The 18,171-nt window shown below is 38.4% G+C and overlaps 1 protein-coding gene across 1 annotated transcript in view; it reads right to left on the bottom strand.

The window, feature by feature from the left end:
* Window positions 1-574: 574 nt before the first annotated feature.
* The window catches only part of LOC135462307 (inhibitor of Bruton tyrosine kinase-like), a 31,460-nt gene continuing 13,863 nt past the window's right edge, over window positions 575-18,171 (bottom strand). Inside the window, exons 11-26 of the mRNA XM_064739647.1 lie at window positions 16,614-16,794; window positions 15,631-15,802; window positions 14,801-14,906; window positions 13,007-13,476; window positions 12,210-12,299; window positions 11,489-11,609; window positions 10,601-10,697; window positions 9,203-9,304; window positions 8,265-8,382; window positions 6,957-7,017; window positions 5,991-6,302; window positions 5,128-5,327; window positions 3,948-4,115; window positions 3,322-3,528; window positions 2,664-2,883; window positions 575-1,984 (exon numbers count right to left, since the gene is read on the bottom strand). Coding sequence (XP_064595717.1) covers window positions 1,856-1,984; window positions 2,664-2,883; window positions 3,322-3,528; window positions 3,948-4,115; window positions 5,128-5,327; window positions 5,991-6,302; window positions 6,957-7,017; window positions 8,265-8,382; window positions 9,203-9,304; window positions 10,601-10,697; window positions 11,489-11,609; window positions 12,210-12,299; window positions 13,007-13,476; window positions 14,801-14,906; window positions 15,631-15,802; window positions 16,614-16,794 — 2,754 coding nt within the window. The 3' untranslated portion in view covers window positions 575-1,855. The remainder of the gene's footprint in view (window positions 1,985-2,663; window positions 2,884-3,321; window positions 3,529-3,947; window positions 4,116-5,127; window positions 5,328-5,990; window positions 6,303-6,956; window positions 7,018-8,264; window positions 8,383-9,202; window positions 9,305-10,600; window positions 10,698-11,488; window positions 11,610-12,209; window positions 12,300-13,006; window positions 13,477-14,800; window positions 14,907-15,630; window positions 15,803-16,613; window positions 16,795-18,171) is intronic.

Below are 18,171 nucleotides of genomic sequence, written 5' to 3'. Positions count from 1 at the left end.
CATTGGTGTTTTATGCCATACTCAAGAATATTTCACTCCATCACACAGCCACTGCAGTGTTTTTTTTTTTTTGTATTTTCATTATGCATCTTAATGCCATAACAGAGCAGTTCAAAAAGCACCAAGGACCATTTTTTCACTTGCATCAAAATGTGATTTTAGCACACTTTATGAAAACTACAGGCACCAATTTACCAATCTACAAAAAAATGGAGGACAATCTGAGAAAAAATGATTTCAAAACCAGATGAATTGGGTTTTACAAGTACCAAGCAGTATACCTGAAGAACTGTCTGAATACACACCAACACGTAGGCATGAACAGAACAGATCAATTGCACATACATGACAAGGCAAATGTACCAAATTAAAGCATTAAAAATATAAGTATCATTCCACTTACATGGCTGTAAACCGGTTTAGGGGTGGAACATAAAACATTTCACATACACATATGCAATCTCCTTCAGGAAGTCAAGACCCCTACATGAATGCTCTATACATGCCACTGCATATACACTGTATTGTAATTCTTCAACCTTTTAGCATGTTTGCAAGACCCTTATTCAAGGATATTATTCTGTGTGAACTAATAAAACTATACTTTTGGTCAAGCCTTGAATATAACCATCCCGACCAATGTAGCTTTGTTTCCAAAGTCAAACTAGAAAGGTGCATATATCGCAATGAAATTTGCTCTTTCATATGAAAAAAGTTGAGGAATTGGGGTGTATGTAGTTTCAAGTCACCATTACTCTAAATCTTCAACCTTTTCGACCTCCAAAGCACTTTTTTAGCGGAATTTATGCATACAATTATTATGAGAATGACACCATAAAATGATCTGTTGACACCAATGACACCAAAAAAGATTCAAGCTTGATAAAACTGTGCAGATTATTTCTCTGCATCCCATAGTTCTCTCAGAATGTCTGACAATATTGGTCGCAGTAGTGGTTGGAAAGATTGAAGAACTAAGATAATCTGATGCAAAACTTATATATACAATACAATTATATACAAGAGGTACAGCCTGTGAAATCTCGCATCCTGAGTTTGTAGAAAATATATACATCAAATTGATATCTACACCTATTTATAAGAGTATTTTACATGTTGTTGACACAAATATTTGTTAAATGTATAATACATTTCTTACGAGATAAATTTATCTCTTTGGTATAATAAGAGACTGCGTTCAGATTGCTTTGCCCGCATAATCTGTCCTTTTAAGATCGTGTGGCAGCACCCATTCTAAACAAGAAATGAATATGTGTTGTTTCACAAAACGATTCCAGTCCACAGCCATTACTATATTTCCATCCACTCCTAATGCACCTACAATGATGTAAATTCCTACACCTGAACCACAAAGTTAAGGTTTCCCTACACCTAAACCACAGAGTTAAGGTTTCCCTACACCTAAACCACAGAGTTAAGGTTTCCCTGTATAATTATGACAATCATGTAAATTGGGGAGTGACTGAATGTGTGATGAAGCCAGCGCTACGCAGAATTGACCTACTTGTAAATTAAAACTTCAACAAAATGTTATGGCGCAGATAACTGCCTATTTTTGAGTCGTTGTCTGCGACCGTGCATTCGTTGTATATGTGTCATTTTTAGCTTCCCGGAGTATTTCTGTAGATCATGCGTAATGTTTTTTGTACAACCAGAACATACTAGTCACTGACAGAGTACAATACATTACATCTGACACATGCTAGGATCACATGATCACGTGATCTTCAAATTCTGGGTTGTCTTACAAAATTAAATCTGGCAGACCTTAGTCTACACACTAAGACTAAGTGTGCAGAGACGGTAAGCAATATGATGTGCCGGGCCCTTTGACTCACTTTCTGTCCACTGCCCACAGGGGCGCAGCCGCAGCTGAGGATACCCTCTCTACAGTAATACACTCATCAACATTCTCATCTGCCCGATAATGCTGAAGTAATTCTTGTATTGCTCGTTCCTCAATCTAAAGAGAGATACAGCATCAATACGAGTTAGAGAAATCACTTGATATAAATACAACATTCAACTCTGCTCAGTCAACATATTACAACAAGAACGTAAATCTGGACACTAATCCTTTAAATGTATCACAATCTGATCTTCTTGGGTTATGAACGACACATGCTGAAGTTCTCCATTTTGGCATAAAGTCAAATACTGTATTCCACCTAAAGTTGTATGTTAAAGTGCACTGTAAGAACCACATGAGGGCCTTCAAATGATACTTTTGATGTCAACATTACGTTTTTCTGAAAAGAAATTATTTATTTATTTATTTGATTGGTGTTTTGAGCTGTGCTCACGATTATTTCACTTATTTGATGGCGGCCTGCATTATGGTTGGTGGAAACTGGGCAAAGCCCGGGGGAAACCCATGACCATCTGCAGGATGCTGACAGACCTTCCCAGGTACGGCCAGAGAGGAAGCCAGCATGAGCTGGACTTGAACTCACAGCAGCCACAGAAAAGAAATTAATTACACCTCACAAAAAAAACCTCCAAACTTACACTATGAGGTGGATGAACCTATCAGAATCAAGCAAAATGTGTTGGTTCAAAAATGCTGATTTTTAGGTAAAATATAGGTATATGGTATGTTTAGGTATATGTTGAAGTGGTCAATATTGTTTTGAGGGCTTTACCTGTATTAGACCAAGCGGTTTATTGGTATTTCTGACTAGGTTATCCTGTCTCTTGATCTCGTCACGGACAATCTCGGAGAAACTGAGTGAGGCTGCGGCCGTTGGAGGGGTCTTACTAAGCCAGGGGTTGTCCGTTGGGGAAGAAGGGGAGACCGGGGTCGGAGCTGCACTAGCACTGGCAGTACGGCCTCTCTGTACAGGACTGATAGGTAACCCCCAGCTGTAGTAACAGAGAACAATGAAAGATTTTTTTGTATGTTTACAGTCTAAATTTTCTGTTATCTCTCTGTTTGGCTTCCCTGAACCATGGTATTAAAATTAATAAATTTATTTGTTTGGTTGGTAATTTACACCACACTCTACAGCACAAGAATGTATTTTACTTTTATGAAGGTCATTGGTTGTATGAGTGAAAGATACCGAGTAGAGCATGCACAAGAAAGATTTTCAAAGTTGGTCACACACACGTAATGTGTAGAATTTTTTTGCAGTTGCATATCATCATGTCTTTCAAACAAACTTCAAAACACCACTGTAAGATCAACAGAACTTCCAGAATCCTTACAGCTGAACAAAATTTTAGACTGAATACAGAATAACACCAACCCAATAGAAGGTCTCACTTCACAAGACTGATTTACATATATCAGAATCTAACCTGATGATGCTTCCACTATTTGGAGAGGTGGGGCTCTTGAGTGTGGGTGGCACTCCGCGGGCTGGCATAGACACAGCTAAAGGAGATGTGGGGGTCCTGAGAGAGGGTCCTGCACCTCGGGCTATAGACACAGAAGCAGGTACTGCCAGCTCTTTGTCTTCTAATATCAGATCCCTGAAAGACTGTACGACCCGACTCACTCCTCCCCTGAGGATAAAAAATGACACATGGGTGGGTAACTTCAGGGGAACTGTAAAGTGTAATATAGCTTACTACTTTATTTTCGCCTAAGCTTACCCACACTACAAATAGACACTATTTTTTATGAAATAAGTCTACACTGGTAGAAAGAACCGCCAGAGTTGTCAATCTTTCAGATGTCTACAACATTAAAGAAACATTAAAAAAACCCATAAATATCTGAGAGAGCAGAGCTGAATTACCCTTTGTCAAAGAATGGCTACAAACACAAGCATTCTGGAAGCACTGTTTTCACAATACATGTTCCCTATCTAATGAAGCTGTCAGAATAATAGTGTCTCAAAACTCACAACACAACAAAACCAGCCATAATTTGGCTGAAATTGGCCGGAATGTACCAAATCTCAAACTTTGCCTAGACATACCAAGGTGTCGCTACAGAACTGGTCCCATGCCCAGCATCTCCACCCCAGGGAGAAGCGACAGGGCCCTTAGACGCTGACGTCTCTGCTACTGAGGGTACTCGGTTTTTGGCAGCCAGAAGTTTCTTCCTTTCTTTCTGAGACAGCTTTGTTGACTTTTTTAGAGCAACACTGTAGAAAAAAAGTTGACTTTCACAAAGTAAACAAAGCAGGAGTAAAATATTCATATTCATGGTAATCAGGAATATCTACTTTTAAAAACTGGCGAAGTTCTTGAAAATATATCGAACCCAGGATCACGTACATGTATAATGTAGGCTTGTTACACATATCTACTTTACATATTACAAATCCTTAAGAGTATAACAAACGCACATAAGAAGTAATTGTAGAGAAAACAAAGTGCTATCTTTTCTTTCCGTAAAGAGTCGAAATTGCGACATTAATACAACATGATAATGCCTGACACTGCACATGAATTTCAATAGATAAGCTACATTATAAATGAACTTTCCAAACCTAAAGGCAAACATTTTCCTTGGTGGGATCGTGACTGCCCCTCTTCTTATTGCAAACATTCTGGCCAACTTCTTTGACATACACTGCTATACCATTAGACAGGTATAGATGTCATTTTAGAAAGTGGATTAAGTAACAGTTTTATCGTTAATAGGGATTACGCTTCCTGAATATCGCACAGATTCTAGTGTTGAAAATGGCCGAGGCCACTGCGGGTTTCGAACCATGGACCTCAGAGTTAGGCACCAAATCGCCAGCAATACATGTCAACTGCCTAGACCATTCAACCAACAGGCCTTCCACAAAAATTGAAGGTAGTCGGCCAGTAGACTTTACAGCGAACATGCATTACAAATGTATACCATTGTTATATGTTTCCGGGCAATTTGTACAACATGATACACAAGAACCACCTTCTCTAAGAAATCAGTCATGACTGACTGATAGACTGATTGATCGATTGATATTTAACACCTGGCTCAAGAGTTTTTAACTCAGATGACTGCGGGTCAGGTGTATGACTGAAGGCAGACTGCTTGGAGAGGACCACAAAAAACTTCACAAGGTACCTACAAATAACTCCAAGTGAGAGCTAGAAATGATTTACCAGAGAAATGATGTAGTATTTTACTGTCAAGTTCACAACTACAAGCCAAAGTAGTACCTGGCAGACCTGGCACCATCCGGTTTATGAACATCCCCTTCCTCGGTCATGATCCCACGGAGGCTGACGCCAGACTGAGGGCTGTCAGGGGTAGGTAACTCTGACATAGGAGGACTGGAGGCCATGTTCCATGGGTTGTTTTCAACTCGTTTTTGGGCAGGTCGGGCTGAGGTCACATGGTGATCAGCTGATGGTTTCGCCTGAAACACAATATAAACCAATCTAATTTATTCTGATGAATTTATCTGATTTGGTTTTACAATGTAGTTCAGATTAGCATGTTTATTATCGTTATCAAATTTCATGACGTAACGCACCAAATCAAAGCAAGGGGAACCAGTGATTTCATTGGTCCAGAATTTCTGACTTGCAGCTAGCATGATGCCTTAAAAATTGAACTTCAAATGAAATTATCGACAGCCAGTGGTTAGTATTAAAGACAATAGGTGGTCGACCACACCTGACTACATTTGTGTTGTCAAACCTGTCTTCCACCAAACTGATGTGCATACCTGTCAGTAACTTGCCAAAGGTTGTTGGCTTTTACCTTTGCACTCTGGTTTCCCCCACACATAAAAATGACTGTCATCAAATAATTGAAAAAATCTTAATTATTGCATTCAGCAACAATAAAACCAATAAAAAAGGCAGATATCAATATTTTAAGTTAATTTAAACATAACCACTTCTCAAAATCACAAACCACATTCACGAAACATTCGCTCAAATTTTTCATTTTTTTTCAATCTTGTTTTTGTGTAAGACGTTCTCTAGGTTATAGCGCCATAAAGTGAAGTGATATATAAAGAAACTTACAAAAAACTATGTGAACAAAGTTTCATGAAAGTGTCCAGATCACAAACCAGTTCATGTTGCTCCTCTCCCATGACGTCCATCTCCTCTTCTTCAGACCTGACACTGGTCTCTGAACTGATGGACGTCTGTCTGTCTGTGCGTCTACCAAACAGGCTAGTCGCGCAGCTGCCTGCACCAGCCTCCTCTCCAGTGCTCTTTTGCCGTGCCCGTTTCCTCTTTGGTTTAGGTTTCTTTCTGGCGCTGTCCCCTGCCCCAAACTCCTCCTCATCCCCATGATAGTCAGCTGCTAAGGCCTCCAGATAGTCTCTCCCTGGGCCCTCGTCATAGGGTGTGATCTGACGCCGACACATGGCCGGCACCTATAAACAGGTACAGGTAGTATAACAGTTTCACATGATTTCAGAGCCGGAGTAAACTGACAATTATTATTTGCTAAACTTCACACTGTGGCTTTGGGACAAAGACTTCAAAATTTAAAATGTATACATGTATGTATGCTAAAATGTCTATGTTGTGCAATTTTTCAGTCAAATGACTATGAGGTGTACAAATACTGTGTCTTCTTGGGTCAAAATTGATAATTTAAAAATGTATGTTAAATAATTTCAATATTCATGTACTTATAACACAAAAGTACACTTTGCAATGCAAAGGAGACAAAACAAAAAAATCCTCATAAACTATAAGACAGAATACCTATAAATAAAAGAAGGATTCAATTATGTACACTTTTAATATACAGATTTACAGCACTGTGCAATGACCCAGGACTCCCCCTTTATGTCCAGCTCATGCTGGCTTCATCCTCGGCCATACATGAGAAGGTCTTCCAGCAACCTGCAGATGGTCGTGAGTTTCCCCTAGGTTCTGCCTCGGTTTCCTCCAACAATAATGCTTGCCGCCATTATATTAGCGAAATATTCTTGAGTACGCCTTTAAACACTAAACAAATAAATAAAAAAATAAATAAATACACAATAAAATGGCTACATGATGTTGTTTTTCCACCCTACCATATTCCTGTAATACTGGGTCAATTCTGCCATTACATCATCACTGAGCACTTCAAGCCCCCTGAAAACAAAACATGGAGAGTGAACATGTGTCAAAAATACACCACATTTATACTGGGTCAATTCTGCCATTACATCATCACTGAGCACTTCAAGTCCCCTGAAAACAAAACAGGGAGAGTGAACATGTGTCAAAAATACACCACATTTATACTGGGTCAATTCTGCCATTACATCATCACTGAGCACTTCAAGTCCCCTGAAAACAAAACAGGGAGAGTGAACATGTGTCAAAAATACACCACATTTATAACTGTATCATCATCTCTACATATCTTTTTAATTGTTCTTTTACCTGGGTCTGTTTTCACAAAACTTCTAAAGTTCAGTATGTAGCTTGTTTTTTGGCTACGTCCAATGGGGGTGTCTCTCAATAAAGCTCAAGCAAAACACTTCATAAGTATAATATTATTTTGCTAAAGCAAACACTTTCGCTTATGCAAAAGAACTTTCAAAGTTTCACGAAATCAGGCCCTGCTCTACAAAAACACCTTATTTCTATAAGACAGTGAAATGTATAATCCCTACAGCTGGGTAAAATGCACCCCACCTTACTCAACAAAGCTGAAGATGAATGATCAAGTCAAATCACATTACTAAGACTTGATTCAATTTATCTTGGAGGATTTATTTATTTATTTATTTTTATTTGATTGGTGTTTTATGCCGTACTCAAGAATATTTCACTTATACGATGGCGGCCAGCATTATGGTGGGTGGAAACCGGGCAGAGCCCTGGGGAAACCCACGACCATCCGCAGGTTGCTGTAAGACCTTCTCACGTACGACAAGAGAGGAAGCCAGCATGAGCTGGACTTGAACTCACAGCCACCGCATTGGTGAGAGACTCCTGGGTCATTACGCTGCGCTAGCGGGAGGATTTATTTGATTGGTGTTTTATGCCATACTCAAGAATATTTCATTTATATGACATGTGGCCAGCATTATGGTGGCAGGACACCAGGAAGAGCTTGGTGGAAACACATTACCATCTGCAGGCTGCTGGCAGACTTTCCTACCTACAACTGGACAAGGAGCCAGCATGACCTGGATTTGAACTCACAGCGAGGACATTGGTGAGAGGCTCCTGGATCATTTTGCTGCACTAGCATGCTAACCACTATGCCCAGATGGCATCCAAAAGTGTATTAAGAATAAAACCAGGATAAGATTGGTATTTTATTAAAAATGACTAAATCTGACTGAGCTTTTCTTACACTTCCTTCCAATTAGTCTGATGTTTCTTACCTGGCCTCCAGTATACTGGCAAGGTTCAGACAGATGTACTGCTGACAGGTGGCTCTCAGCTGTGTAGCGTTGTACATGGAGGCAAACTCCAGCATGTCTCCAGCATTCCGTAGTGTCACTGAGAATAAAACTGGTCTGTATAAAGAACAGTTCATCATACTCCTTACACTGCATGCGCTGCTCTTCACATTCCATTTACATCTCTGCCACCACTAGAAAATTTTGTACATAAAATCTTGAACAACGCCGAGGTCACGGGCCACAGTGACCAGGCAGGAAGTGATGACAGACAACACAAACTCTCTGGTTCAATATTTATTTTTGATAATACTTTACAGGAATTCATTCCCTTTTATTGTAATTCTTACCTTTCTGCATGTTTATAAAGTGTTTATTCAAGCTTCAAGTTTATTCTGAAGACATTAATCTGTGTTGTCTGACAAAATTATACTTTTTATGAAACCCTGAAACTGGCCGTTCCAAGAATGTAGTTTTGTCTCCAAGATTAAATTACAAATGAACACAAAATGCACTGAAATTGATCTTTTATATGAGAAAAGGTTGAGGAATTAGGGCAACACCTAAAGTATGCAATAATTTTATTGATGAATGCTGATGACAGTTCTGTGCAAGGATATTTAGTGTTGAAGCTTAGCCTACATGTACGTGTGTCCCATAGGCTCTAAAGGCCCAGCCTGTCAGGTTATGGCAGTGATGTAAAGTGAGCGTAGAAAGCACAGCAAAAACAACCAAGACGTAAACTAATTATCATCAGGCCAAAAACTAAAAACTTTCCATAGCTTCTCGTCTTATTTCGAAAAGTTTGGGACTACCTTAATATATTACATGGACTTCAGGAAAATCAGTACAATTGTACTTGTGATGCTAGAGGGAGTAGTTTAATCCATACAGCTGTACAACTGCCAGTTAATACTCACAGAGACTAGCCAGGGCTACTTCACACATCTCCTTCAGGGCTATTATCAACAACTGGTCAGCCACCACTAGTACATTACACAGTCTCTCTGTGTCACTGCAACCTGTAAACAGTCAGCCATCCATGTAGTTAAGAAATGATGATATTTTTTATCTACTCTTTAGTACAATAAATGTGTCACAGGTAAAATATTATGATGTGGTGTCAGAGGCATCCAAGTTCTAAAATTTAAAATAAAAAATTTTTTGACATATTAAGCATTTGAACCAGGTACTGTAGGGCAGGGCTAGAACAAAACTTCTTGTTAGAAAGCCTAATGGTCTTTGTAGACGTCACCTCTGATGGCTGAATCAATGAACATTCAGTACCAATAAGCGAACCAAGCACAAACTACAGAACAATGATTTGTTATACATATTAATCTGAAATATTTTAATATTTTAGCACACTTGCTAGAATCAAAATGTGCTATAATAGTAGCCTGATATCTGCAGGTCAACTGTTTTTCTTTGCCCTGACGACATGAAAGGCTTTTGGAAAACTTGTTTATTTATTTGATTGGGGTTTTATACCTTTTTCAAGGATATTGCATTTTTTTGTCCTGTAATTTGCCCCAAAAGTTAATTTGTGTAAGCATTACAGTCATTATATTACTTTTTGTGTTGAACCTTATATTTTTCTAAAAACAGGTCAAAAACTTTCTAAAATTGACAGTCAAGGACTATCAGCATTGGACAAAATATTAAAGTAGAACAGTTACGGACGAAATTTCAGACCAACTACAAAATGGACTGTATAACTAGCACCATTTGTAGTGTTGCCACAACCCAAGACATTTTACCTATATGCCTTATTGAGACACTTAGCAATATTTTCTTTAATATTTGCTTGGATCAGTAAATGTGGACTCAATATGGATGCCTATGGCTGCCTAAAGCCCCGTTCCCACAGACGAATTTTTTGCCAAACCGTCAAAAATTGTCGTCGTAGCAGAATCCATTTGTGGTCTTTAGTATTGATTTGTGACCGCTCCCAATGAATCTGTGTTCTATTTTACATATTAGCGATAATTTCAAAAAGAATTTCATAACTGGTCTTAAACCTGCGGATGGTCGTGGGTTTCCCCCAGGCTCTGCCCAGTTTCCACCTACCATAATGCTGGCCGCCGTCGTATAACTGAAATATTCTTGAAAAAAGTGAAATATTAAAACACCAATCAAATAAATAATAAATAACTGGTCTTAAGTTTGTAATGATTCATAAATATTCCTAAAAACTACTAAAACGGTTTCGAAAATCAGAATAGGCAGAATAGATACAAAATACTTGTGAATGAACACGAATTTACAATAGACAGCTAAATGTGAATGGGGCTTTATTCAATATGTCATCCACAAACCTCGAATTCCTGGTGCATCTCCAGCGTAGAGGAAATCTAAAATGGTCTCCAGATAGTCACCAGGTATGGGCAGAGACAGGGCTGCAGTGTTGGATGTCTGAAACAGAGGCAGAGAGTTCGACCAATTCAATGTGTCAAAGTTTCAGAACCTCAGAAGATCAGAGAACAAATAACAGACAATGCCATCAGGATTGGTGTTAATTATGGAAATACACAAGATCGTCCTATTTCAAAAATTTTGGAAAAAAGCAGTTCTTTAAATGCAGTGTTCACATGAAAAAAGAAAAAAATATCACAAAATAGGGCATAACTCGCTAAAGATTAAAAAGGCAAAGATAAAAAGTCAAGAAATTTGATAACTCTAAAAGAAGCCTCCCTTGACACCTGGGTGCTGCACGTATTTCAGGTATTCCAGACCGCGGACATTCAGGCATTTCACTCGTACAAGTCAGCAGCAATCAAACGATGAGGTGAAAGATAACATGTGAAGGTACAGACAAATGAACAACATTGGACAATGTTCTGAGAAGTATGGTGTGTAAGACAAGAGAACAATATGCTTAGCATATATAAATTGTGAATGTCTACAAACCCTGGTTTTGGACTTATAAGGCTGTGAAGCTGTGAGTTTTGTATTAACTCCCATGTTATTTAGACTAAGTTTTCACCACCCTGTGTGAAAGAGTATGCGTGATGGTGAGAATAAAACGGCAAATGCTCAGATGTCCGCCGTCTGAAATATTTCATAGACTATGTTTTATGTCTGAAATGAAAGTACAATGCTAGTTTTGTTCCACCGCCAATAAACCAGACAGCTAGCTGCCAGACAAGCAGACTTTCCTTTAGTACAATCCATATTCAACAGGCGTTTTTTTCCCCAGCTCTTACCTCAATCCATCCCCTGGCCATCATGCTGTGGAAGTACTCTAGTCTGGCCACAGCTATACACTTGTGACACTGAACCACATGCCCATCTTCTCCTTCTATGGCAACATCGTACAGGGAGGCCCTGGGAACAAGGTACACAGAGTGAGACACATGTGCACCGAATACCACTTGTTAGAGAGAAGAACTCTTTGCAAATGAAGATACATTTGGAAGTCTTTATAAATGAAAGATTTATTTATCCATTTATTTGATTGGTGTTTTATGCCGTACTCAAGAATACTTTACTTGTACATTACCCACAAACTCACGACCATCCAGAGATAGGCAGGCCTTCCCACATATGGCTGGAGAGGAAGCCAGCATGAGCTGGACTTGAACTCACCACGACCGCATTGGTGAGAGGCTCCTTTGTCATTACGCTGCGCTAGCGCGCTAACCAACTGAGCCACAGAGGCCTCTTATAAATGAAAGAATACACTGAAACGAACAGAAAGTTTTCAAAGCGAACCTAAATTTTAAGCAAATACTAAGTAAAACAAAAATTACTTATGTTACATGTGTTGAAGTCAACTTTTGTAAAATACACCACCTTTAAACCAACAGTCCACAAACATCATGAATTTTGTTCAAAAATCATCAAAATCATTCATATTATATATTATATATATATGAATATATATATATTATATTATATATTGATTTTCTTTATCTGAAAACTTACAGCTTTTTCCGATCAAATTTCAAATTTGGTTTAGGGATGGACTTTCCACTGGACTGCACAATACCATCAACAAACTTCACAGATTCCAGCCTGAAAAAGTAACATAAATATGAATATAAAAAAAACTTTAATACTCAACCAATGAGCTACAAAACTAGTCAAATCAGCAAAGTTTGACTTTGGAGAAGGTGTTTTTTTTTTTTCAGTTTACCACTCAAAACTTTTCAAATATCTGTAACTTATGTCTAGTATGCAACATTAAAATATACAAGTTAAATCAGATCAAGTTTTAGGGTCTCAGCAAAAAACCAGATTAGTGCCACAGACAATAGACTTCATTAGTTTCTTGATTATTAAAGCATTACTGTTACAACACAGTAGACTCTTCACATATTAACACCTACAATCCAAATTTAAGGGATAAAACAGCACTCGGTTAATGTTAATTCCCAAAGAAAGATCGCGTTCTGTCATCTGGGAGACATTTTCCACAATGCCTTGCCAAAAGTTTAAATACAAACAATAGCCTTCTTCAGTTTGATTTTTCCAATAAAAATGTTTCAATGTCTGAATTACATTAGGGTTTCCCGATATCGGTGTTCTCATTTTTTTTGAAAACTAAACTGACTTGGGGATTCCTTATATTCCAAATACCTGACAGTGAAATCCCATTGGAAAAATAAAGTATGATACTTTCTAGAGATTTTGAACAGTATGCTTTCAAATTAAATATGTTTTAACCAGGAAGTGCTTCATCCTTTCAAATCCACAGAATAAATGCCAAAATCCAACCGTACCGCTTGGACAGAGCTTTGACACTGTATCTCTTGGCCAAGTCTTGAAGCATCTTAATGGGACTTTTACCATTCTGTGGTTTTTTCTCGGCCTCACCAGACAACTGACTCTTAAGTCCATTTTTCTTTTTTCGTTTCACTTTTGTTTTCTGTCCAGCCTCAGGGCATGTCTTCTCTACAGCTGAGGTCTCACTGACGCTAAAGTGCGGCTCAAAATCAAAGATGTCATTTCTGGCGCTGAGACATGGAACCTGCATCAACTCAAAGCGCGCGCCTATCCGCAGAAGATCGCATGTATCTGTGTATATGAACAGTAGGAGTTGTTTGAAAATTGCAGGGTGAACATCATCATCTAGAGCTATCTCTGCAACCTTTTCGTCGTCGTCATCCTGTTCTATACTAAGCAGCTTCTTGAAGTATTCACTGCGATATGCAAGGATGTATTTATGTGCTGGAAAGTAGTCATGTCCAACCTACAAAAAGTTGAAAAGATAGGTACAATTTGTGTTAAGGTCATATTCTCAACAAATTTCTCTTTTATAGCAATAAGTATAAAGTGGAATTCCACTATCACGCAGAAAGATATCATGCCTTTTTAACAGTACTGACAAATTAGTATGATGATTATCATCTCTACGAAAAATATTTTTAGTTTTTTTACCTGGAATCTGCCAGTTAAAACATTCATCATCAAAATTTTTTTGGGGTGGGGGGATGGTTTCATGATTTCAACATTATGTTTGTCCTGGATTAACAAAACTGACACATTAGTCAGTTCAAAGATGAATTAAAATTAATTATTAATTAATTAAAATTAATCAGTTCAAAGATGTTCTGTTAATCTGAACATCAAATAACACCAAACCACTCATGCTTAAAACGATACACTTGCACAATGAGTCAAAGTCAGTGCCATTTAAAGTGCCATTTAAAGTGCCTGGCAAACTGTCCCCAACTCTCGTTTAGTATCTTTCACCACAGAACGCATTAAATATTTTAAAAATTCTAAAATATGATGGTGGCCTTTTTTTTTTCTAATCACATCACTTTCCTCATAAGAATTCAGTTCACTGCTTACAGACCATTTTGAAAATACATGTAGATCTTTTCTGTAAATTCATCTCTGATGAACAACCTCAGGGTCATTAAAATTAGCTTTAGTGAATTTTCAGCCGCCCAGAATAATATTAAAAACTTTGGAAAGTATGGTTCGAACAACAACATTTGTTTTTGGTTAGAAAAAAAATGATTTAAAGTATTTCTGGACAGTCTATTTTATTTCTATTTGAGGCTATCGTTATTTTTCACTTTATGTATATTATATGTTTCACAGTCAAGATAAAGTTTCTTCCAGTAAAGTAGGGGAAAACAAGTATTCTTCTTTTACTCCCCAAATGAAATCTATTCCATTTTTTAGTACCAATTATTGGGACCATATGTTAATACATTAGCCCAGAAGGCTCAGGTGGTAGAGGATCCGCTTTGGTGGTAGTAGATCGGGGTCAGGTCACACATAAGACCATAAAAGAGGAAGTCTTAGCTTCCTTGCTTGGCATTCAGCATTAAAGGGATACTGCAATGACCGGTCGACCCGTATCAGTATAACAGCTCGAGTGGGGCGGCTTACCTGCCTTTGGCAAGTCATCACAATGAAGCAGGAAATCCATCCTGCAACAAGGATGCAGGACTCCTTCATCATCATATGACTGAAAAATTGTTCAGTATGACGTTTAACCCTAAGCGCTCCCTCACTCCCCATATGTTAGCATACAGAGACTGTGATTGGCTGAAGTTTACCTTGATCAGTACATCATGGATTGTGTCTGCTGGATCAGCCTCCTCCAGTAACGCTCTGAGATCAGACACCATGCTGGAAGAAGACACTGATGGCACGTCAGTCAAACTGAAATCAAAGAGCTATTTCAGTCTCACGAGAAATCAGGCCAATACAATTATATGACATGAACAATACCCCATGAAACAGAGCTAACAACCCAGCTCATACAGACTTACAATGAATAATATTATTTAACCCCTGTTAGGTCAGGAGTCCTCAAAAACAAAAGTTTCGGGTAAATTTTCCCCAATAATATTCCTTAGGTGACAATGAATCATGCAGATATGATGTTGACTGTGGCAGTTATACTGGAATAATGCATTTGACAGACTGACCGCATTTGTGGCTACATGTGAGTGATAGGTGAGGCTAAGTGTTCTTACATTATGTCACACAAGGCAAAAATTGGAAACCACAGAAAACTTTTGTTTCTGCACAATCCCCCAAAAACTAAGAGCAGTTGTTTTAACACAATGCATTTTTTTTTCACAATTTTAGAAAGCAGCTCAGGCTATCTCGATTCTTATCACTTACCTCTGCTTTTAAGACTTACAGGTCTTGAGAATTGAGTAGCTTTCAAGGTACAACTTCAAAATGGCGAAATTTACTACCTCATTCAGTTCATGATGTGTGGTAAAGATAAATTTCTATGCAAGAATGAGGCAGCTAAGGGGGCACAATTAGTTGAAAGAATTTTTGATTTCGACTACTATCCCTGTAAGAGACAATCAGTTACGACTAATCACACATTCAGAAGGAACAGCTGAGAAGACGCCAATATAATTCATACCATGAATTCGGAGTAGTCTGAGTCACAACGTAGTTGCGCCCCTTCCTGTCTGTAGATACGCGCGTCGCCCTGAAAATCAACGGAATGCGATGAACCTGTACCTCCTCCACTTCATCCTTAAGTAGCAGGTCCATTAGGCGAATCATGGCAAAGTTATCTCCTCCTGCCGATTCTAAACATAATCAAGCAAGATGGAACTGACACAGTGACACCTGATAATGAAGATTTACATTTGTTACTCCAGAGCTATTGATTGATAAACAAGAGAAAAGAAAAGAGAAAACAAATCACGGGTCACCAGAAATATTACTTTAATCCATAGATTCAAATTGAGAGGATACCTTAATATCTTACATGTTGATGATTCTTATGCTGTCTATAATTTAATAAACATTGTTTCGGTTGTCAGGCTGGTAAATCTACCTTGTTGTTTTGGCTGTCTATGTCATTGATACTCAAGCATTTCCAAAACTCTGGCATTACAATTCAAACCTCAGGCATTACAATTCAAAACTCTGGCATAACCATTCAGAACTCTGGCATTACCATTCTGAACTCTGGCATTACCATTCAGAACTCTGACATTACCATTCAGAACTCCGGCATTACCATTCAGAACTCTGGCATTACAATTCAGAGCTCTGGCATTACAATTCAAAATTCTGGCATTAAAATCCAGAACTCTGACATTACACTTCAGAACTCTGCCATAACAATGCAGAACTCTCAGAACTCTCAGAACTCTCAGAACTCTGGCATTACAATTCACAACTCTGGCATTACAATTCACAACTCTGGTATTACAATTCACAACTCTGGCATTGCCATTCAGAACTCTGGCATTAAAATCCAGAACTCTTGCATTACAATTCAGGACTCTCGCATTTGCATTCAGAACTCTGGCATAACAATTCAGAACTCTTGCTTTACAATTCAGAGCCCTGGCATTACAATTCCCACCTCACATTCATACATTTATGTACCTTGCTGTTTTGGTTGTGCCTGAGCTTTGCACTGACTAACATGACCCACAAATCCTTCCCCGTCCTCTGTGACAACAACCAGGTTCTGGGAGCTGAGTGCCATGTCACTCACCACTAGGGGGCGGCGTATAGCCCAGTGGCATCGCTTCACTGTCAGGCTCGACTGTTTCCACAGGAATACCTGGTGGTAATAACATACTTGAATTGAAGGTAACATACTTTTTTACTTTCCTGGTGGTTTGTGTTGCTGTCCACATAGTAAATTCGACCATATAGTTCTCAACTAAAAGAAACAGGGGAGAGAAATCTGGAAACCAGTTACACCAGTGGTCCTCAATAACCCTGATTCCCCATATCTACATGGACCCTTCGACAATGAAGTCATTTGTTCAAATCCAGGTCTTGTTGCCGGCAGCTTTGTCAAGAGGTGAGGGTGGCTTGTTCACTCCGGGCAGACCAGTTTCCTCCACCCGTAAACCTGAATGCTGTCATATACTGTAAATCTTCAACCCTTTCAACCGCTAAAGCACTTTTTTCAGTGGAAGCATAAAATTATTATGAAAATGATGCTAAAACTGATTTATTTGTCTCGAAAAAAAAAGATGCAAGCTTTATAAAATTGTGCCAACTGTTTCTCTAAACCTTACAGTTCTCCCAGAATTTTCAAAATATTGGTTGCAGAGGTGCTTGATAAGGCTGAAGAATCAGTAGAAATCACTTTAGTACACAGGCTAAACACCATATCAAACTGCGTACCAGAAATATCTATTTGGACTAATACGTTCCAAAAAGAGTAACTCAAGCCACAAAGTGATTGAGTGCATGACTAACTTTTGTTAGCGTCCAAAAAACAAAGGTTAAGAAAAGTTAGTCAGCCACTCAATGACTTTGTGGATGGAGTTACTCTTTTTGGAATGTATTAGTCCAAATGGATGTTTCTGGTACAATTTTGGTTTCTTTGGATCTATCTGGAGTAATACATTCCAAAAAGAGTAGCTCAAACCACAGTCATTGAGTGCATGACTAACTTTTGTTAGCGTCCAAAAAAACAAAGGCAAACAGAAGTTAGTCAGCCACTCAATGACTTTGTGGTTGGAGTTACTCTTTTTGAAAGGTATTAGTCCAAATAGATGTTTCTGGTACAATTCTGGTTTCTTTGGATCTATCTGGAGTAATACATTCCAAAAAGAGTAGCTCAAACCACAAAGTCATTGAGTGCATGACTAACTTTTGTTAGCGTCCAAAAAAACAAAGGCTAAGAAAAGTTAGTCAGCCACTCAATGACTTTGTGGATGGAGTTACTCTTTTTGAAATGTATTAGTCCAAATAGATGTTTCTGGTACAATTCTGGTTTCTTTGGATCTATCTGGAGTAATACATTCCAAAAAGAGTAGCTCAAACCACAAAGTCATTGAGTGCATGACTAACTTTTGTTAGCGTCCAAAAAAACAAAGGCTAAGAAAAGTTAGTCAGCCACTCAATGACTTTGTGGATGGAGTTACTCTTTTTGAAATGTATTAGTCCAAATAGATGTTTCTGGTACAATTCTGGTTTCTTT

Source organism: Liolophura sinensis, chromosome 1 (assembly GCF_032854445.1).
Source record: "Liolophura sinensis isolate JHLJ2023 chromosome 1, CUHK_Ljap_v2, whole genome shotgun sequence".
NCBI classification, from domain to species: domain Eukaryota; kingdom Metazoa; phylum Mollusca; class Polyplacophora; order Chitonida; family Chitonidae; genus Liolophura; species Liolophura sinensis.
Note: the sequence above shows the minus strand (reverse complement) of the source record. Positions and strands in the feature narration are given on the sequence as shown.